Source organism: Rhipicephalus microplus, chromosome 8, assembly GCF_043290135.1.
Source record: "Rhipicephalus microplus isolate Deutch F79 chromosome 8, USDA_Rmic, whole genome shotgun sequence".
Classification (NCBI taxonomy): domain Eukaryota; kingdom Metazoa; phylum Arthropoda; class Arachnida; order Ixodida; family Ixodidae; genus Rhipicephalus; species Rhipicephalus microplus.
Genome location: NC_134707.1, coordinates 44,384,207 through 44,407,643, shown reverse-complemented (window position 1 = coordinate 44,407,643; position 23,437 = coordinate 44,384,207). Strand labels below are relative to the sequence as shown.

Here is a 23,437-nt window from a genome sequence, read left to right as displayed (position 1 = left end):
CTCTAAGTGTACGGTTTTTATCTGTTAGATTTTCCAATGAATATTTGTTTTCAGTGACTCGAAAGAAGTTGTACAAAGATGTATGCGATGTTGTTTTACCTGAACCGCTGTACCGTGCCATGTACGCTGGAGGTGAAGGGAAAGATGTGCTTAAACGAGTGAAGAGAATGCAAGTGGCTCCTGCCGCGAAGTCTTTCTTTTTCAAGCTGCACGCAGGTACATTATCAGTGAGGACATTTCTAGCAGACCGTGGTTTTTAGTTACCTTGTGGGACAAATTGCCTTATCTGTAAAAAACCGGAAGCTATTGACCATGTTTTCTTACATTGTTGGGAGGGAGTATATTTTTGGGATGTACTTCAAAGGACGTTGCAGAAAGAATTACTTTTAAATTCATATGGCATAAGACTTCTGCCAATAGTGGACGAAGAGGGTATGCCTTTTGATTTGATTATGCTATGTGGACTTCACCTTTTATGGCGGGCCCGTATGGCGGGTTTCTATCGCGATCAGGATGCACGGCCTGCACGAATGTATTTCCGTGAATGTATGGCCAAGTTTGTTGAACTGCAGAAAACTCAGGAGATTTTACCTGAGTGGTTGTCGAGGGTGGAGCCCATGGCAGCACTTAGGGAATTTCAATTTATGTCGGACTGTTACTGCTTGTATTTGTTCTGCTTGTGGTTTGATGTACGCGCCTATAAACAGGCAATGAAGCAAGAAAAGTCGGTGGTTCAAAAAAAAAGTGAGTAAACACGTCGAACTGTGGGCCGTTGCTGTGAATGGTTTATTTATTTATTTATTTATTTATTTATTTATTTACTTTCAGGGCCAAGGGCATTACAGAGAGGAGTGGGGGGTAAAACACTCTGCAGGTATACAATGCAGCAGGAGTGTGGTTACACATATGAAACATATTTGAAATATCCGCATAAACTGGAAAAATAAACAAACAATAATAGAAAGAAAAAATCAAAAGGCGCAAAAAACATTTGCCGTACACGGGAACAACCGAGCAGGATTTACACAAAACCGCGGAATTCGAAAAAAAATATAATCAGCTAATATGGCCACTAATAGCCTCCTTGAAATTGGCTGGATTAATTATTGAAGCAATGCAGGTGGGGAGGTGGTTCCAGTCCGAGCTTGTTTTAGGAATAAATGAGTTGAAATAATAGTTTGTCCGGCTGCGGGGTACGCCAACCTTGAACTGAGGGTCATTTCTTGTTGAATGATAAGTGGGAGGAAAAAGCATCGAATCTTTGAGCGTTGAATTGGCGTGATAAATTTTATGAAAAAGACAAAGTCGTGATATTTTCCTGCGAACAGACAGATCAAGTAGGTTAAGGGAAGATTTCAAGGACGAGACGCTAGCCGTACGAAAATAGTTTGATAAAATGAAGCGTGCGGAACGATTCTGGTTAGCTTCGATATCATGAAGTAACGAGTTGATATGCGGGTCCCAGATCGACGACGCATACTCCAGCTTTGGCCGAACTAAAGTTTTGTATAAAACGAGTTTTATATCTGCTGAAGCAAGAGCGAAATTTCGTCGTAAAAAACCGAGCACGTGGTTAGCGTCGCTTGTGATATGATCGATGTGTATTTGCCAAGAAAGGTTATCCGAGATGTACACGCCAAGATATTTGTAACATGACACTTAAGTTAGGGGGTCGTGGTTGAGTATGTAAGTGCACGGTGTAGTATTATGTTTTTGATGGGTTACTCGCATTACTTTGCACTTATTTGTGTTCAGTTTCATTAACCATGTATCGCACCAGGTATAAATCTTATTAAGGTCAGACTGTAGCGCACTTTGGTCGGCGGAATCCAAAATTTCTCTGTAAATTACGCAGTCGTCTGCGAAGAGTCTAATAGTTGATGATAGTGTATTCGGCAAGTTGTTAATATAAATTAAGAATAATAGGGGACCTAAGACAGAACCTTGCGGCACACCAGACGTAACACAGCAGTGCGTGGAAATAAAGCCATTAGCAACAACGTATTGTGTGCGGTTACTTAGAAAACACTCCAACCATTTGAGAATATTTACATCTAGATTGATTGAGTTAAATTTAGAAAGCAGTAGTTTATGACAAACGGTATCGAATGCCTTCGCGAAGTCGATAAATACGCAGTCGATAACTAAAGAACGGTCAGCGGCGCAAAATAGGTCGTTAGTGAGGCTAAGTAACTGAGTTTCACAGGAGTAATTTTTTATAAAACCATGTTGGAGTTTGCTAAAAAAGGAATTGTTTTCGAGAAAGCGGACTAAATGGCTGTAGATAATGTGCTCAACAATTTTACATGGTGCTCTGATGAGCGATATGGGTCTGTAATTGATGGGATTGTGAGTGTTACCTGTTTTGGGCGAAGGAACCACCTTCCCGACCTTCCAATCCTGTGGTATTGCAGAAGTTTCCAGAGACTGTAAAAAAATCTTAGATAGAATTATAGCGGATAACATTTCAGTATTTTTTAAGAATTTGGGGTTAACACCATCATCTCCGGGGGAGGAAGGTTTCAGATTCCTTATCAATTTGGCAACACCCACCCAGTCTATGATTAATGGATCCATGGGTAAATAATTGCAGGCAGGAAAAGGGGACAAACAGTATGGCGTACAGGTCACAAATACCGACGAAAATACCGTATTTAAAGCTTCACAGCACATTTCACTTGGGATCATCCAGTCGTCTTCAGACATCAGTTCAATTTTCTTTTCACTTTTTCCGTTGATGGTTAGCCAAAATGTACGGGGATTAGTTCTAAGCATAGAGAGGAGGGTAACTTCAAAGAAAGAACGCTTAGCCACGGCAAGCACGTGCGCATATTCATCGGCTGATTCATTGTACGCAGCCCATCGGTCAGTTGACCTCGAGCATTTGGCTTTCCGAAAAAGGCGCTGCTTTTTATTGCGTAGTCGCTTTAGGGTCGGTGTGAACCACGGGGATTGAACAGTATTCGTTATTCTACGCAGTGGTATATAGTGGTCTATTAACTCAGACACCTTGGATTTGAACCGATGCCAGTTTTCGTCTACAGAACGCTGATCAAAATTTTGAAACAGTTCTTCGGTGAATATTTCAAGCTCCCTATTTATTGCAGCATAGTCTGCACGTTTATAGTCTCTGAATGTTTTGGAGGTTTTCTGTCGTCTGGGATTCCTGTTGGGAATAGTAAAGTGGATTGCTGAATGGTCACTGAGACCAGGTATCACAGAAAGGGATGTAACAAGATCTGGGTGAGTTGTGAGGACTAAGTCTAGAATAGTTGAGCTGGTAGTAGTAACACGGGTCGGGTACTTGACAAGTTGTATTAGATTGAAATCTGAGCACACACTGACAAAAGATGCGCTTTCAGACGAGCTGGAGCTAGCACTTGGTTGGGGTAAACACCAAGAAATATCGGGCAGATTGAAGTCTCCCAGAACAAAGAACACTGCAGCAGGAAATCTAATATGTATCTTATTTAAAACATCATGAAATATCTCGGAAAAGCCTGAAGAAGAATTCGGAGGCCGATAGCAGGCACAAAGAATGTAGTCTTTGTGGTGCAGGCGAATGCACACACACAAACTAATTCAAGTTCAACTTTGAAAGACACAAATTCATTTGATACCGCAATTAAGACGCCTCCGCCAGAACGGCTACCCCGGTCGTACCGATAAAGAACGTAGTTTTTTGCACCATGCAAAACTTCCCCGCTATCAATTTTCGCTGACAACCAAGTTTCCGTCAGTATGATTACATCTGCTAGGCACGCATGAACAAGGGATAATAATTCGTCACGCTTGTTCATTACACTCCTTACAATACAAAGGAGAAAGGAAATTTCCCGCTCAATAGCATCAGCTTGTGTGCGCACATCTAGCTACGTTGAAGACTGGCCTTCACTTTTGTTTGGGGAACACGATCCGGCTTGGCCCAGACTATTATGATTACTTCGGCAGTTTTGAAAGCGCCCATCCTTTAGTCCAGTTTCAACAACACGATCGGTAATGCTGCAATACACATAGCTCTTTTTGTCGATTACAACTTTGTTGTACTTCAGAGAAAATGGCTGACTGTTGGCCTTCGCGAAATCCAGCAACATTTTACGTACGGTGCGCGTTGCCTTACAAAAGTCCTGAGCAACTGAAATGTTTTACCGCGTAGCTTGGGCTTTTGTGAAAAAATTGATTCTTTTGTTTTAAAAGACGCAAATTGGACGATGGTTGGCCGGCACTTATTTTCGACAAACGCCCCTAATCTATGCGCACGATTAATCGCTTCATCGGACAATTGTATTTTGAACTTGTCAGAAAGAATTCCCCCAATTTTATCTTCTGCTTCAGCCCACGTCTCTTCCGCACAATCGGATATTCCATAGAATACCAAATTTTCTCGTCGTGCCCTGTCTTCAAAATTATCTAGCCGTGATTGTAGTGTGGCGCTTTCATTACGTACAGCTGACGGAATCATCGCGTCCAAATTCGCTTCATCATGTAGTGCGTCAAAGGAACTTACTTTTTCTTCAACAGCGGCAAGACGCATTGTTAAGTCAGATACCTTGGTGTCAAGAATTCATTGGTTTTCTTTTACCTCATTGATAGATTCCAAGAGCTGGTCGTGCCGCTCGTCTAGGTGCTTAGTAAGACGGTTAATTGCAGACAAGACTTGGCTAGTTTCAGCTGCAGGGTCCAGTTTTGGGGGACCAGGGTTAAGCTCAACGTCGCCTCCTAGTACAACAAGTTTAACAACATACACAATGTCATAAAACTCAGACACTAAAACATGTGGGCACGGGAATAGCAGCAGGCAGATATTATCGAATCTTTTCGAATAGAGCGAGGGTACAGTACCAACCTGAACAAAAAAGCAGAAAGGGTTTTTAGCGACCATCGTCACTGCTGCCATTCCATGCCCACTGAATTGTGGCGAAGTCGGAAGGCGGCTTAAGTAGGCCATGCTGGATGCGTTCGATGTCCCTCTGGCGGCTTGGGCAGCGTCCCCTTGCGGAGACACGTATGGAGGCAGGTCACATGGCGCAGAATGGATCGTTGTTATCTCCAGGACCGGGTGTTTTTCAGCAGCATTTGGGTGCGCCGAAGTCACGGCGCAGGCATAACGGCACGTGTGGAGAAGTGCAGCCAACTGAACAAAAAAGCAGAAAGGGTTTATAGCGACCATCGTCACTGCTGCCATTCCATGCCCACTCTTGATTGTGCTCTTGTTGCGTACTTGTTAGCGAATATGTTAGCGTACTTGTTGCGTACTATACGTGTATAGTATGTGTCCACGTGTGCATGTGTAGCTATATGCATTGCATCAGCACCTATTAGGCTTCCAGGTGTCAGCGAATAATCGTGAATGGGCTGAGGCGTAAACAATCCGCAAGGGAGCCATGATAGTGGGTATGACAACATACGTCGCGGCAGGCAACTATTTTTAGTATCCTTCGGTTTCTCCAGATGGCGCCAGCTACCACCTACTTCACGGCTATGACGCTCTCAAAACTCCTGCTACTTATATAACGTTGAACATCTATCTATCAAAGCTGCACTACTGAGTCGGAATGGTTTTGCTGCGATCGAGTGTACGGTTTGGAGGCACATCTCGTGACCTGCAGACCCGTAAACGCATGGATAACGTCGCGACACTATGTGAATCTGCGAGAAATAAATACAGCAAGCCTAGCATGCACTCTTCAGGTGAGGGCTCTGCAGTATCCGTGTCTTTCGGAGTGAACGTGGCTTCGCTGACCAAACGAAACCTGCTTGCTCCGTCGTTCTTTTTTGCGATGTATTCATCGCCACAGGTTCGTCTGCTTGTTTTTATAATCATTTCATCACTATCAAGCTCAGCGAGACCGAGACAGTCGAGAATCGTTGCATTTGCTACGCCAACTTGCTTCGCCTGGGGGCAGCCATGTCAATTTTCATAAGGAGTAACATGTTTTTCTGTGGATGAGGCAGCAACGTTGTTCTATTTAAAGACGAACATTTGGGACATCGCCGTTCCTCCCGAAATGGAGGGAACGTCACTCCATTTTTTTAAAGTGTAGTAGTCCAGTCGTTGAGCTAGCTACCTCTATGGCCGGGCAAGAGGAGTAGCGCGTGCGCATTCTTTTGAATTGAAGAGGAACCCCATGCACGTTAATCATCAATAAAAGGATAGTTGTTTCTGATGAAATAACTTACAGAGACGAGTGCTATTCTCTTGATCTTAAATAAAATTAGCCTGAATTTCATGCTTACAAAAGAAAGGTGTACCAGAAGGGTGCACTTTTAGCACTATCTGACCAGAAATGGTTGCCACGCTAAACTCGCAGGGCGTAACCTCTTTGGTTTTAGCAAGGTTTAGCGAGGTTGGGCCACAGTGTCATGAATATAGGGAACTAGTATATAGCCATGAACTGTAGATGGTGAAAGGTAAAAAGTAACACGAAGCGCAGGCGGTAAGAAAGTGCGCGAGTGCCAGCTCTCATTTACTCCTTGAAATGTTCGCTGGATGGTGGTACTCTTATATGCTGAATATACGATGAAAAGTTGGGAGATGGCGGTACTTGTAGTGTTCACTAGATAGACGGACAGACAGATGGAATGACAGACAGGTAGACAGATGGATGGACGGACGCACGGATGGAAGGACGGATGGTCGGACGCATGGATGGACGGACGCATGGACGGACGCCCAGATCAATGCACGGACGCATGCACGGACGGACGCATGCACGGATGGAGAGGCTTCGCCCCACTCCTCATCATGCACTCCGTGAATATGCTGTGATTTTTTGTTCTGTGGCGGACGACAAGGAATAATTAGGCGGCCAGGATCTTTCGTAATCCCCCACAGTGGGTATGCTCCGCAGCTTGTAGATGGATAAGATCAAGATTTTAAAAACGGCTGGAGGTTTCAATGCCCCACTTCTTGCGCAATTCGCATTATGTGGCGCCTGGTTCCTTCCTTCTTTGTTGTTCCAATATATATATATATATATATATATATATATATATATATATATATATATATATATATATATATATATATATATACACACACATATATATATATATATAAATAAATATATATATATATATATATATATATATATATATATATATATATTGTCACACACTCAATACTTTTCACTTTTCATGAGCCTAGAAAAAAACCTGACTAGTGTGGCACCTTAACTCTAATAGGTTTTCCCTATTATTTTTTGAACAAACTTCAATAAATATTTAGGGTGGTTTCCCCTCTTCATTTATGTTTCACTAACTTTAGCCCGTTGTACCTCCTGGAGGTGCTGCGGCCACCCCTGTTTTCTTTTGTAATTTTTGTATATAGGGAAGAAAAGCACACACACACACACACGTGCAGGCGTAGGAAAAAGTTATGTGAGTTGGTGTGAAGAAAGCTACTTCGTATTTATTTATGCCCGATTAGAAAATAAATGGTCACGTTTTGGCTACATACCTTTGTCCTGGCTTGTGTTACGAGAACCTGCATTCCTTCTGTACTTTGCCGACGCCTCATGTGCTCGTAGACGTACCGTGCTAGGGCTTGATTCTCAAATCTGTTCGGATCTCTGTCTTCTCTCCACCGACCGACTTCGGAGCTTCCTTTGATAAAGCTCTGCATCAATGTGATGACCAGCACAGAAGTGTTGGCTGTAGCCATATCCTGGCATGAGAAACCCGGTTGCCATAATAATAGGTTTCCGGATCCTGATGGGTGCTTCTCTTCATAGATGGTACTTTAGCGGAGATACACCACGGCATTCCCAGCAAGTGCCCCCCACCTAAGAAAGTGCCTCCCCAAATGTCACTGGTAAATTCTAGTTCCCAAGATTTTCGAGTAAAATTACCACGACTCGTCCTCCCTCTTTTCTTTCAAACCACGTTTATGCATCACGTTAGTGAAACGCTTTCCTGCTTGAATTCGTTCCAATACTACTTATTATCCTGATCTCTAATGCCTGCACCAAGCAATCGGTTCAAGAATCACTTGTGTTCTGCTTAGTGACTGCATTCTAAACATAGCGCACTGCTCCCTTGGTTGCTCTCAAGTATCTGCATCGAAAGAATCGTCATCAAGACCTCCATTATGAGGTCGTAAACAAGAAGCCGTAAGCAGCTAAACGCCAGTCTTTTGGCACCCTTTGTTGCTTACATCACTTGCGTTAGTTCATCATCAAAAGTGCTTCCACTCAAACAGTCACAGATCAATCAGAAGTGCGAATAAATGAATTTGATTAAAAATGTAATGGCATTGGAAGTATAGAAGCAGCTATATATTTGCTGCACGGTCCTCAAAAAGAAAGGGTGCCCAAGGATGAACAAGGACGAACAAGTAAATACATGTAAGCATAGGACAAGCATGAACTGTCGCAGTTGTTTCTTCTATAAGCCCCTACTATGTCTCTTCTAGTTAGCAATTGACGTATTTCTCCAACGTGGCCGTGTCAGCTGAGTGAGCGTTGTGTTTTCGACAGCTTGATTACAGATTTTGCGGTGAGAGAACGAGTCGTGCGAAACTCCCCTCAAGTGATAAGCTTGTGAGCATAGCCGACCTTGCTTAGTATGTCGAAGTCGGTGGCACAGATAGGAACTTAGGTGAGAGACTTGGAAGCTTAACAAAGGGCGCGAAAAAAAAACTGGCTTAGGCACGTGATTTATAAAGGTATTTGTTTGGGTGAGTTGGAAGCTATTTGTTGTTACGTTCTTGCACAGTGCTTTACAGATGCACACTTTAGATAAGGGACGTGACGTAAAGAAGGCAAACTTTCAACGGAGTTTCAACTGAGTAAAGCCACGGCGTCTATTGTCTACGGGTGCCGACTCTTGTCCCTAAAATAAAACTTAATTTCGACTGTGTTCGGTTGGGACGTTGTCCTGAGGCTGCTTTTTGTGAGAGCTACAAGACTTTTTAGGAACATCGCATACAATACGCCGTTAGTTTGTGGGCGAGATTAATCTGGTAATGTGGTTGAATTTGTTTCTGTTCTCAGAAGGCACCCCTCTGCTCCACTGGGCAGGCTACTTGGAGTTCCTCAAAACATGAATGCATCACTTGTTCCGCAATTGACGGTAAGCATTTAGAGGTCTGTTTCCTTCAGTGCTTATGCTTACTGTAAAGACACTTTGTCAGAACGTTTTACATCACAAAAAGAAGCATCTACCTAAAGCGAAGAATATATCTTTGCAGCACGTAAATTGGTTCTTAATTTCCCAAATGCAACATACAAATCTGCCGTTTTGAGTCGCAATTATACTGACAAACAATATTGTGGTCTGTTTTATAGGCTTGGCTAACGGCGTTGTTTCACAAACATGCAGATGTAGATAAGCTTGTCATTTTCCTCTCCTGAACAGCAAACTAGTCCACCAACGTTTCCGATCTTGATATCTTATTATCCAGGGTGATATAAGAACAGAGCATTGGTATTCATTTTTGTCGTATGGAAAATAAAGATTTAATAAATTAGAAAAGTTCTGGGGTACTAATATTTTCACCGTACACCGGTGTATTCTAAGTAACGCAAAAAAGTATTTGCTTACAATAAGAACGAAATATACTGGTTTAGGTAACAAAATTGTTCCCCATTCATTGGTACCGTCTGTTACTCTTTCATAATTGTTAAAGTGCCTTAAGAAAAATAACTCGCGGAGTTGAGTAATACGAGCACAAACTCAAGTGTATGACCACTTTTATCTGACAAGTCGGCGCATACGTGCGAGCACTGCATGTAAAACAATGACGTAGACAATACAGATTACCGCGTAACTTGCATTTACCACTCTAAAGGGAGAACATTGTTGTTTGATGTAATGTATTGTCGAGTGTATTCTCGAATCACTAGCAATAGCAAAGCTACACACTGGGTTCCAGAGTTTTGCGGCAAGGGGTGGTATTCAACCATACTTGAGTCATTTTCCTGAGTCAAGTTCAGAGTGTCTGTACTAATTATTCAAAGTTTTCTGGACAAAATCTTAAGAGCACTTGTTTGGTTCCCTCGGTTTAGCGCTGTTTTAGGAAACGTGCTACGTACCGTTCAATGTAGATAGGCTCTTTCCAACAGCTTTGCGTAGTTAGACAATATGTTTTGCGGGTATTTTTAGTATAGGTGTCTCGGATTGGGAATACATGAATAGCTAAATTGATTGCTGCCTGATGATCTATATTTCTGGCAGCTGCCTCCGGTACTGTGTGCATTTGAGACATATCTAATAGGTTGCTGTGCCGAAGCAACCCGGCATTGGCAAAGTGATCAACCAGGCCAATTTCGAACGCCGTGATGTCAACTCTCAGTGCCTCCACCAGAACTGAACTGCTCAATCATTTTCGTCGAGAGGAAGCACCACAACCGTGCACGTGATCTAGTAGTCTTTTTAACATGTGGCTCATGTCGCTGCTGAGGCACCGCCGATCTGCTAAAGTACTCTTTCGAAAAAGCCAGCTATGATACAACTAGCTATGTTGTTCACTAACTGCATGTAGCTTTGATTCTGACAGACTCGCGTGGCCATGTGCTACTATTTCGCAAAAGCATTTGTCAAAATACTTGATGGGCATCTGCTACTAAGACCTGGTTCGTTACATATAAATCACGGCACCTTAATATTGAATAAAATATTTCTAAAAACAAAACTCTTCACAGCTTTTGCCAACAATAAATTATCTGCTGCTATCCTCATAAGTTCAGGCATCCCTGAAGGACCCATACTTTGCCCATTTATGTTTGTCACTTTCATTGATGACCTCATAATATATGGCTTCTCTAAAATGTACATCTATCTAAATGATTGCAAAGGTTTTTAGTCAACCTTTTTTTGTTTGAGAAATCTGAAGCGTTCAATTTTCAAATGGTTACACCAAGAATGATGCAACATTTGGCGAATGTAACTGAGCTCTATAGACCGCATCACTCCGCTTTCAGTGCCGTGAAAAAGTAAATACTTTGTTATACGAAATTTCTGCCGTGGAAGTTTAACTTGTTCTTTCTTCCACATATCTCAACCTTTGAAGTGATTAAACCTCAGCAGCGCACATTCCTAGGATGGTCTCACTCCAGTCGCTAACAACATGCTTCACTCCAGTCGCTAACAACTGATCACAACTGTGATGGAGCGCATGGGTTTATCAACCAGTGCGCGTGCTCAATTTGTTTTTTGTTGGTGGTGTGGTGTCCCGTGAAAGGCGAAGCTTTTTATGGTCGCCACAGCCGCAATTCAATGACGTGCCCTGCGGGTCAACAGTTGAAAGTCTTGACTACTAGACCACTGAGGCGGGCACGTGACCATACTGAGTGAACGAGGGCCAGGTTGAATCTTTTACTTTACTACATGTCAAGATAGCCGAATCAAAGTAATAATGACGGAAAGAGTTCCGGCTGCTGCTCTGATGCCCTCCAGGTCGCGCCTCCTCTCGCAGTAACATATTTTCGGCTATGGCACTGGTCGACACCAAAATTTAATGACCCTCCTTGTCAGTCGTAGTTGGTGAATCGGAGGCAGCACAACTATGGTGATACATTTCTCAAGCATCTGTAGAAAGAAGAAAAAAATCATAGAGCGGTCAAAACGATTGCGAAACTTCCATCTGTAAGCACAAAAAAGAACGGACAGAGAGTACTGGTGAAGAGAGTACTGGTACTGGTGGTGAGAGGTTCATGTTTTGCGCTACAAAACATGAAAAAGGGAGACACCCTGCACACACGTCCCAACTAGTCTCTATATGGAATGTTCAAATGCGAAGATAAATATTATCCTCGTAAGGTTTATGCACTGAAACACGATGACCCGATAAAATGAACTAGGAGCGCTTCGTAGATTTTCCAGGCTGAACAATGAAAATGTCTGCGCAAATTACGTGCCTGTTCAGAATAAGTGTTTGTCATGTTCGTCAAAATAAATTATCAGTTTACTTCCAGTTTTAGCCTTCTGCTTATTGTTCTGCTCCTTGAGATGTCGTTGTTACTGCGATAGGAGCGCACCGATTGTGGCATCAATCGTAATTTCTAAGAGGCACGCATACTACACAGACAACGTCATGGCCGCGCCCATAAAACCTATGAAGGTTTAAGCATTCATTTCAATTGGCCATCATGATGAGCTTACCGTCTAACGTGCTAACCGATGAGGGTAAAAATTTGCGGTATAGTCAGGTCGCAATCATTTGGCTTCGCCTTTTCTACCTTTTTGTGGTTTGAATTTTCAAAGATGCATATATACATTAGCACCTATAAAATAAACTCTCAAGTTTCAGTAAGCTCTCAGTCTTCGCAGTCGTCCCTTCTGCCAACAATATTAGTTTATGGGGCTGACTTTGCATCTCCCCTTAGGTGAAAAAAACAAGCGGCTCCGCCCCTTCCTCTTCCCCACCCACACTCTTGTCCGTCGAACTATGCATGTGCACCTGATGAAACAGTTAAGATGAGGGTACCGTCTGAGCTCAATGGTAAAGCAGCAGAAGCGCTATGAGAAGGTTTGGTCTCCTCTGAAGGACAGTTCTTCTTTCGCCCTTATAATTTTTTTTCTTGCACACATATTATTTACTATAAAACGTTATTCCATGTACTTTATGTGTTTCATCGTCTATTGCGTCTCATTAACGTAAGTGTCCTAAATGTATTATTAAGCAATTGCACGTTGTTGGGCTGGTCGGTTCGTGTTCATTTAGAAGTGGCAGATACGGCTGTATTGCGCAAATAAACAAACATTTGCGCTCCCCTCCAACCCTTTCTTCGTTATTTCTTTGCAAAAATATCCGCATCTGTGGCTTTTAAATGAAGAACAATAAACCTTTCAAAGTCACCTATTTCGATTAGTCATAAAATATTTACTTTAAAACCAGGTCAACGTTAAGTCGCAGTTGTTAGGTGCATGCATTGATGCCTAATTATAGGTCAGCAAAACGTAAAACAAAATGTTGTCAACGCACGACAAACAACAGCGGATAGCCGAAATTCCTTATGTCCTACACTTTGGTCTCACTCGTAATTAGCCCATATGGTGGTTTCGCGACCTAAACCATTCATAATATGTTAACATTGACAGAACGTAACACTTGCAAGGTTTCCGAAAAAGTTTCAAAGAAGTTACCTCAATTCGGGTGTAAATAGTTTTTTTATACCAGAACAAGGCCGAGAAAAATGTTGCTTATTGTAGATTTCATGTTAAACAATGACAATCAAAATCTTTAAGGAATATAAACAAGACTCTACGTTTATTTAGTGTCGTCTTTGCTTCGGAAAAAGAGGGTGTCTGAAATCAATCAATCAATCTCACTTTTATTAACATAAGTAATTATTACAAACTGGCTAGACCGTTAGCATATATAGGTTGTTTGTCGGTTCCTATCAGAGCACAAAACAGAATAATAGAACATATTATTGATACGCACACACATATATATCGAAACACATAAACACATACACACGGAGTAATACACATATTTACACAACTAAAAAAAGAAAATAAATGATAGAACAAGTGACTTGTAATAAGTAATAACACCACATTGTAAACTGGAACAAGTGAAAAAATGCACATTTCATATGTCAAATAGGTACATACCGTATTTTGGAAGAAAACAATGAATGCGATGTTATACATTGTTCCCCGATGAACCTAGAGTGACAGAAAGTCATTAAAGCGAGCACTGAAGTATGTCTATCAAAGCACTTGGTTCTGAAAATATGAATACTCTGTTGCGGATACGCTTCTACCTTTTATAACCATTATCATGACAGATAACTCTGGTGTAAATACGCTCATATGTTCATAAGTGTAGATCTGAATCATGCTATGCCAACTGCCCCTCTCCATACGGTGACCTGTCACATAGCTTTTTCTACTGCGCAACTGCTACGCAAACCAGCCCTTTCATTTCACCTCGCTCATGTGGATTGGCGCCAAAGGGGTAGACTAAGGGCAGCTGGTTGCAAAGTGGTCAAAATACTCAGCTGTTAGTATGCGGCAGATATAAAAGTCTCTTACTACTATGGCCACTAGTAATATGGCATCAATTCTTCGTTCAAAAAATTTATGGCTTTTGTCCTGCAGGACGCGCTATGCGCGTCCTGCAGGACCGAAATAAAGTTTTTTCGTTCCATTCCATTTTTACTTTTATAGGGTTATATACTACTTGTAATTGAGTAATTCGCGTGACATTCTGTATGGTATTGTTAAAAGGGTACAAATCCTGCGTCTAAATTTGTAAAAAAATTATCTCTCATATATTCTTTCAAAGAGAGCACATATTCTCTTTCTGCTGGATCACGAAGTTGTCCTTTTGGAACATTTGCCAAAAGGTGAGCATGATGATACCCAGAACTCACCAGCTTTGTGGATTATTATACTGGATGAACTAATCGTGGGCATATGGCGGATGGATAGTCACGGACAGATGTTAGGTGGACAATGTAAATGATGGACAGACCATGGGTGGATAGTGGGCGATGAGAGTGGTGGGCAGGTGATGGGTGGATGGTGGACATATGATGGGTGGATGAGGGACGGACGATGGGTGGATATGCTGATTGTTTGCTGGGGGACCACTGGTAGATATTGATATGCTTTGGCCGACTGAGTCATGAATTATTTGAAAAAAAGTAGACGTTGAACTTCACAGCTTGACTACAGACTACTTTCTACCACTGATCTCAACAAGCTTACTTAGATGTCTGTGTCTACACTTTGCCAAGCATGCAGCCACGTGTTACTGCAGCATGAAATCAATGGATGTCTCTAGCATGAAATATGTGTTCATTTGTTCTCCTTGCATTGATGCTTAACATGTACGTCTTGCTGGCCTACTTCATAAAGTAAGTTCTTAGGAGCTTGAAGATGGGGTGCTAAGCCTCCTAAAATAGAACGCTCGATATGACATGGTTCAAACAGTATCTCTGTCAGCTTCACCACAATTGTCAGCTAAGGCATTGGCATTTACCACCAAAGGCCTTTTCGTTTTCTTTTTCAGGGCTTTTTGTCCAGTTCCTCCCAAGAAATAATGCGCTAAAATGTCACCGGTATCACACCCCTTGCATTTCGCATATGACAAATTGGCCACATAATGCACGTACCTTCGGGAAGAATGGCATGCGAAAAATGCGAATGGAAGGTGACTTTGCTGCATTTTTTTAGTGAGCCCTTACGTAATACGTAATAATGCTAGCCATATGTACAAATGTTATACGCATGAACATCAGTTGAACAGGTGCATATGTTTTATATAACCATATTGTTTATGATGTTCATTGATGACAAAATCAACATCGGTGTTAGCTTAACAGAAGGAATAAGGCGCAAATGAAGCAAGAAAAGAAGTGATATGAACAAGCGCAAACTGCTGATTTCTGTTCGAAGGAAGCGGGAATACTATCACGTTTGGAGAGCGTTACTTGCGTGATGTTTTAAACAGAATAAGAGTGGCGTGTGATGAAACATATTTAAAAATATAGCGTGATCAATCGCACGTGGTGCAAGGCCAAAGTAACACGAACATGATACAGGGATGTTGAAATAATCAAACTTGCCGTGGGCAGGAACCGATTGGTTCATGCTTACGGAAAGTTATCTTTTCACCCACTTTCCTTTCTTGACATTTACATTACAATAGGGTCTAATAAATTTCCCTATACTTTCCTTTTCATCATTTTGTTATTGTCTGTTATATCTCATCATAAATGTATATATATATATATATATATATATATATATATATATATATATGTATATATATACATATATATATATATATATATATATATATATATATATATATATATATATATATATATATATATATTAATGAGAGAGAGAGAGAGAGCGAAACACAACTTAGCGGTTGTCCCAATTTTATTTGCAACGGTTTCAACTGGTTGCCTGGTCTTCATTAGGGCACTTGTTCACACACCCTCACGAAAACCAGTCTACCGCTCAAAACCATTGCAACTGAAAGTAATAAAACGCTAAGTACTGCTTCATCTCTTCTCAAGTACATTTGGCCCTTTAGCGAAATTACAGTATTGAATGCACAAATCACTCTTTTGAACATACTTTCCATCTGGCTTGCGTTACGAGAAAAGTAACGCCTTGAGCAGGCACTTCCGTTCTGGCCATGTAGGCGTATTCCGCTAGTGCGCGATGCCGTTGTGTGTTTGCTGGAATGACTTCAGTCCATCCGCCAGCTTCAAAGCTTTCTGTACAAAAGCTCACCAGTAGTGCAATGAACAGCAATGAAGCATCAACTGCAGCCATATCCAGTTTTGCACAACCTGCAGTTGCCACAAAGATAAATATTAAATTAAGCGGTCTTCGATAACATAAAAATTTACAAGGGTGACATTCGCAATACACTGTCCGATTCTCATAGTTCAAGAAAGTAGTGCCATTTTAACATTGCATGGATCTCTTTTTGGTAATTTTATATTACTAATTTATTGGATAAAACTGTGATGATGCCGTGAAAATGAGTAATATTTAAAGGGCCGGTGCTCTGTTTATTTGCAACATATACTACTTCATTTTATCTCGGAATGACTAATAGCCACAGTTTCGCAGTATTTTCTTTTTCGGGCCTTTCAAAATTAGGTGCTTTGAGAACATGCAAAGTACCTTATAAGTAACACATCCTGTGTCCTTGAGGAACCCCGACTGCATATGTAAAAAACTGAAGTCCCAGATAAAAACAGGGCTATGTTTATATTTGCTCATCGATAGGAGAGAAAAAAGGGCCGCTGCTGAGTCATCACATGATCACCTAGAGATCTTCAAGGCGTAGACTTTCTCTCTCACAACTGACATGAGAACACATCAGTCTGTAAAATGTGCAGCAATGCCACAGATTAGTTTTTCGTAAAACGTCGATAACAGAACCAAAAGCTAAAAAAGGTGAACTACTTGCGTGCTGGTGAGCAGAGGGAGGGCAGTTTCAGCTGCAGTCTTTCGAGGATCTTGCCGAAGACCTCACTAATGCATTACATGTTCAAGGAAGGTGAGCTTTTTGTGCACTAAGTTTCACAACACTAGCCCGACGGTTAGTCTATATTCCTTGATACCCCGTAAGACTGTCTGAAGCCGGATGTGACCATTGCATTTTGTTATAACGAAATTCATATTTCGATTTCTCTCGGCGAATTCAACTTGCCGCAGCTGTCCTCAAATTGATTGACTGTACTAGAAACACCTCTCATTCCACAGCTGTTACGTGGTGTCACCTATCCGTTGAGCGCGGTACATAGCCTACTCCATCATTTTGTTCACACGGGTGTGACCAACATATAGTCACAAGTATTCATTCGTATTAGATGTGGTGCTTTTTAGGGACCCCGATGATAATACCCTGTCGAATACTGTCACCATCGCATTGCGTAACGTAGGCCAAACCCCATATAGCATAGCGATCTGTAACATACTTTGCGTGCTCTCGGGCCTAAGAAAAGTCCTCCTGTTTTGACGGGCGAAGCTCGCCGTAGCCTAACCTTGTCACGCGTTACTTGTCAGACGTGCAAACAGACAGACAGACAGACAGACAGACAGACAGACAGACAGACGGACAGACGGATGGTTGGATGGACGGACATAGAGATCGAGAGAGAGGCAGAAAGAAGGAGACGTTTTGATTGTGATAGTTTGTCGCCTCTTCCACCATATGACAAGACACACACTCTATTAAACTTTTTGTGACTTTTCGCCTCCTATGTTGCTGTCAACGATCAGTATGATCATTTCTGGAAGCCAAAGTGTACCATACATTCCAAGTATTTCAATAATGTGAGGAGTTGGCGCTTGTCGGGAACTCCAGTACTTCGTATGTAAATCTGCTTCATTGCGGCCACATGTCAGTTCACAAACGGTGCCTACTTACCGAGGGGGTGACTGCACACGCTGTTATTCTTCAAAACCTTATGTCTTCTTAACAACTAGTCCTTGTGTTTGTCCGTCATAATTATCGGTCACCGTTATACATAAAATTGAGTTGGTCCCCGGGCCTCTTCGTTACTGTGTGCCTAAAGTCTTACGCTCCTTTATATTCAAATACGTGGCGACGGGGGAACATAGAAAGGGGGGACACTACAGATGAATATAAGCTGTTGGTTCTCGGAAATTAGACTCTCTGTTATCATTCTTTTAGCCTCGTCTTACATTTCTCTAGGGTTTACTTTTCCTGGTATTAGCTCGAAGATAGGCACCAATCGCGTATGATGAATGCTGCCTCAAAAAAACTATGCATTAAAAGTTCGTAGACTGCTTCTGGCAATTACAGCTATGTATATTTTCACGCTCTGACCTCAGAGACAGAAGCCAAGTGTATGTGATGAATTCTAGCTGAACTGAAGTGATATATTGGTGATTGCGCATATTAAGCTATATACAAGTAGACTTTCCCTTAAGAATTTCAGGAATTTCGAATAACACTTGTGTGCATAGTTTCCTGTTGACGCATGAAAGTGCGGAAATTACGTTAAGGTTACTAAATACATTTACAGCATCCGAAGCATTGGCTATTGTTTCTGCGAAAGAACGCACAACTCACGGCACATCCATAGCTTAGAAACTTTTCATACTCGTATCGCCTACGCGCAAACTGTTTGTGTCGACTGGCAAAGATTGAGTGATCTCTTGATACAGACAGCTTTGGCACTTGAAGCAGCGTGCATAGGTCACCTGATTTCTTATCTTCTGCACATATCAGTTAATCTCGAGTGCAGAGACTGGATGAGTGATTAATGTCACAGAGCAGATGGTTGTTGTTTGGGGCGAGTATATGCGGAGGTTGAGCAGGTTATGTATCACAATGTATTAAAATTTAGTGAGGTGTAAACACGGCCGTGTAGAGCTAACTGTCTGGGTTTCTTATTTTTCGCACTTCATTCAAGTATATTGTTACGGGGTCAGTGACTTCTGTATAAACGCAATCACGGAGGAACAACCTCAGGTGAGAATCACAATGGCTCATTGTCACACTCGCGCGCCTATCAGCTGATTCTGTCCTTCATCTTCCTTTACTTTGTACAATATACTTCGGCCAAAGACAAATACCCAACATAACGCTCATATAAATTTCTTAGATCTTACACATCAATGATATTTGATTGCTTTCAGTATGGCTAGAACGGGATGCTCGATCGGCCCGTTCATTGCCAATCATTCCAGAATTCCGCTCTCCAGAACTGACGCTGCACGGAAACTCCGAATGCTTGCTCACGAGCGCACCACGCCGCAACGAATTGGACCAAATTTCCCGCATGCACGAATATGTACCTTAGAACCTACTCTCAGACCTCAAATTCCTTTTGGACTTGGCCAACCACACGCTACTATGCTGTGCAGGTTATGACTGGGTATCGCATTTACCAATGCGTTCGCGAACCGCATTGCAGCATGTGACCATTGCGGTAGTGGCAAAACAACTTGGTATATTCTGTGCGAATTCCCCCAGTACTGCTCACAGAGACAGTCATTCCGCAATAACTAGAACAACTGGACAACCCTATTCTTTCGGAAGAAAGAATCCTGCGCTAACAACAGGACTTCACGTCGCAGAAGAAGGCTGTCAAGACGCTCCTGCGCTTCCTGCGTCCAACCAGTCTCTCCAAACGACTGTGATGATAACGCCCTGCATATGTGTACATGTGAATGTTTTTCCTAATTTATATTCTCTCTCTATCTCTAGCCACTTTGCGACTCCTATTTGCCACCCTTGTACAGGGAAGCTTACCAGTTCTTCTAGATTAACCTGCCTACTGACATGCTTTGGCCGCAAATAACACATATAAAGAAAAGAAGCACTCAACGACAAGAACAAGTGGCAATGAAGCAAGTACCAACTAAGCAAATACCAACTAGGCCAACAATCAGTATTTTTAACCTGCCTGTCTCTCCTTTTTGCTTATTTCTCTCTTTACAGATGAATGCATAGTGATTGTGAGAGATTGTTTGAGCGACCGAGGAGATGGGAAAATTATGTCCATCATAATTCATTAAGGTGAGCAGGTGACATAATTTTGCAGGTATAACGTGAGAGGAGAAAACACGGGACCCTGTTGATTGGCGGAATATGGGAGAGGCTTTTGTTTTAGTGTGGGTGTAATTAGGTTGATGATAACAATGATGATGACAACGATGCTAAAATAAAGACAAGCTCAAACCCGACCCTTTCGTATTACTCGCGTATGCACAGCGTTACTCATAGCAAACAAAGTAGATACTTAGTGGTAAGCAGCGATGGCATAGTGATTAGAGCATCCGCCTCGCATGCAAATGGTCCGTGATTCAAATCCCGGTGCCGCGCAGTTCCCGACCGCATAAAAAAAATCCGCGTGGTGATGGAACTGCATTACGGGGCCTGGGGTGCGGCCTCACCGGTAACCACCGCCGGGAACGCACTCCCTCAAAAGAGCAGGATTGGTCACCTTGGTGCAGTATCTGGCCACTACCTCCCACATGCATACGTCAAATAACTCACGGCCCTCAGTCCCCAGCAGCTGCGAAGCAACTGACCACGGCGGCAGTAAGATCTGCAACGCAGCCGAGGGTGCTAAGAATCTCTGGATCCGGACAGGCCCCCATTGGAACCTGAACTTGGCAACGTTCAACGCTAGAACCTTATCTAGTGAGGGCAGTCTAGCTGTACTATTCGAGGAGCTAGAGGGTGTTAAATGAGATATTTCCGCGAAGCGTATTGCGGATAGTGTTGCGCATGCCGATACCGCCGGCACGTGGCCTTATTGTGGTCCAGGATGCACCGCGATTCATCTGCGAAGTTCGCGGCCAACACGTCGACCATTCGTTGATTACGAGATAGACCCAGATGCTACGACAACTGTATCTCGGATGGTGAACGCGCCTTGCAATCCAGTGGGGCATTCTGTTCCCCGACGGCCGTCAAACACGCTGTTCGCCACCCACTAAGCCGATGTCTATACTTTCCTTTAGTGTGCGCGATTCCGCCAAATAAACGGATTCTCTTCTATTTCTACGAGCCTCCCGGTCTCCTGTCTTCGGGCTACCCTCACTCTTACGTTACGATATCATAGTGCTCAGTGAGGTTAGGAGGACAGATGAGGCCTATATGGTGCTACATAATGGGCACGTCCTTTGCTATCGCGGCTTGGCTGACAGAATACAACTAGGAGTGGGGTACCTAATTCACAGAAACATAGCTGGCAACATAGAGGAATACCATAGCATTAATGAAAGGGTGGTAGGTATTGTATTTAAACTGAATAAGAGATACAAGATGTAGGTGGTACAGGCTTACGCGCCTACTTCCAGCCAGGATGACGCTTCAGTTGAAAGCAATTCCACGTCTATGAAGACGTGGAATTGGCAATGAGTAAGGTTAAAACACAGTATACAACACTGAAGGGATACTTTAATGCAAAGGTAGGGAAGAAGCAGGCTGGAGACCAGGCCGTAGGAGATTATGGCATCGGTACTAGAAACGCCAGAGGAGAGCTACTTGTAGAATTCGCAGAACGCAATAGTTTACGGATTTTGAATACGTTCTACCGAAAACGAGGAAACCGCAAGTGGACATGGAGGAACCCTAATGGCGAAAATAAGAACGAAATAGACTTTATATTGAGTGCACACCCAGGCATCGTGCAGGATGTGGAAGTAATTGGCAAGGTACGATGCAGTGACCATAGAATGGTACGGTCTCGAATTAGCTTAGACTTGAGAAAGGAACGACAGAAACTGATACGCAAGAAGCCAATCCATGAGCTAGCACTGAGAGGGAAAGTACAGGAATTCAGAGTCTCGCTTCAGAACAGGTACTCAGCTCTTAGTGAGGAAACCAACCTAAGCATAGATACAATGAATGATAATCTGACGAGTATCATTACGGAGTGTGCAGTGGAAGTTAGAGGAAGGGTAGTTAGACAGGACACTGGCAAACTTACCCAGGAAACGAAGAATCTCACTAAGAAGCGACAAATCATGAAATTATCAAGTACAACAGATCAAATAGAACTCGCAGAGCTTTCGAAGTTGATCAATAGGCGTAAGGTATCCGATGTAAGAAGGTATAACATGGAGAGAATTGAACACGCTCTGAAAATCGGAGGAAGCGTCAAAGCAGTGAAGAGAAAACTTGTGATAGGCAAAAGTCAGATGTATGCACTAAGGGACATAGTAGGCAAAATAACTACCAATATGGATAGGATAGTTAATATAGCGGAGAAGTTTTACAGAGATCTGTACAGTAGCCGAGACAACCACGACCTTAATACTAGAAGAACTACCAGTAACCCAGATGACACCCCACCAGTAATGATAGAAGAAGTCAGAAAAGTTTTGGAGAGCATGCAAAGAGGCAAAGCTGCTGGTGAGGATCAGGTAACATCAGATATGCTGAAAGATGGAAGACAGATTGTGTTAGAAAAACTAGCCACCCTGTTTACGAGGTGTCTCCTGACGGGAAGAGTACCAGTGTCTTGGAAGAACACTAACATCATCTTAATACATAAGAAAGGAGATGACAAGGACTTGAAGAATTACAGGCCGATTTGCTTGTTCTCTGTAGTATACAAGCTACTTACAAAGGTAATTGCTAACAGAGTAAAGAAAACATTACAATTCAATCAACCAAAAGGAACAAGCAGGATTTCGAACAGGCTACTCAACAATCGACCACATCCAAGCTATCAATCAGGTAATAGAGAAATGCTCCGAATATAACCAACCACTATACTTAGCCTTCATAGACTACGAGAAGGCGTTTGCTTCAAAAGAAATATCAGCCGTCATGCAGACACTGCGGAATCAAGGCGTTGATGAAGTATATATAAACGTCCTGGAAGAAATCTACAAGGGATCAACTGCTATCATAGTGCTTCATAAAGAAAGCAACAGAATACCAATGAAGAAGGGTGTAATGAAGGGGGACACAATCTCCCCAATGCTATTTACCGCGTGCTTACAGGAGGTTTTCACAAGCCTAGAATGCGAACACTTAGGGATAAGAGTTAATGGAGAGTACCTTAGTAACCTGCGCTTCGCCGATGACAATGCATTGCTCAGTAACTCAGGGGACGAATTGCAACTCATGATTTCGGAGTTAGACAAGGAGAGCAGAAAGGTGGGTCTTAAAATGAATCTGCAGAAAACGAAAGGAACGTACAACAACCTCGGAAAAGAGCAGTGCTTCGAGAAAGGTAATAGTGCACTTCAGGTTGTAAAAGACTATGTCTACTTAGGGCAGGTAATAACCGCGGAGCCGAACCACGAGATTGAAGCAACTAGAAGAATAAGAATGGGGTGGAGCACATTTGGCAAGCACTCTCAAATTATGACAGGTAGATGGCCACTATCCCTCAAAAGAAAGGTATATAACAGCTGTATCTTGCCGGTACTTAGCTACGGAGCAGAAACCTGGAGACTTACAAAGAGGGTTCAGCTTGAATTGAGGACGACGCAGCGAGCAATGGAAAGTAAGGGTATG

At 42.5% G+C, this 23,437-nt stretch overlaps 1 protein-coding gene across 1 annotated transcript; it reads right to left on the bottom strand.

The window, feature by feature from the left end:
* Positions 1–11,348: 11,348 nt before the first annotated feature.
* LOC119186201 (uncharacterized) lies at positions 11,349–18,020 on the bottom strand. The gene is made up of 4 exons (XM_075870475.1): positions 17,855–18,020; positions 16,045–16,262; positions 13,561–13,614; positions 11,349–11,529 (listed from the first exon to the last, which is right to left on the bottom strand). Exons 2-4 carry the CDS (start codon positions 16,243–16,245, stop codon positions 11,431–11,433), a joined length of 354 nt encoding a protein of 117 aa, XP_075726590.1. The 5' UTR covers positions 16,246–16,262; positions 17,855–18,020; the 3' UTR covers positions 11,349–11,430.
* Between the last annotated feature and the right edge of the window lie 5,417 nt (positions 18,021–23,437).

What these genes read in the sequence shown, in the direction of transcription:
- LOC119186201 (XM_075870475.1), bottom strand. Translation starts at nt 16,245, where the DNA reads ATGGCTGCAGTTGATGCTTCATTGCTGTTCATTGCACTACTGGTGAGC. An exon ending in TAACGCAAGCCAGATGGAAA is followed by an intron (nt 13,615 to 16,044) that starts GTATGTTCAAAA and finishes CTGTCACTCTAG; the next exon opens with GTTCATCGGGGAACAATGTA. An exon ending in TTGTTTTCTTCCAAAATACG is followed by an intron (nt 11,530 to 13,560) that starts GTATGTACCTAT and finishes TTCTTTCTACAG; the next exon opens with ATGCTTGAGAAATGTATCAC.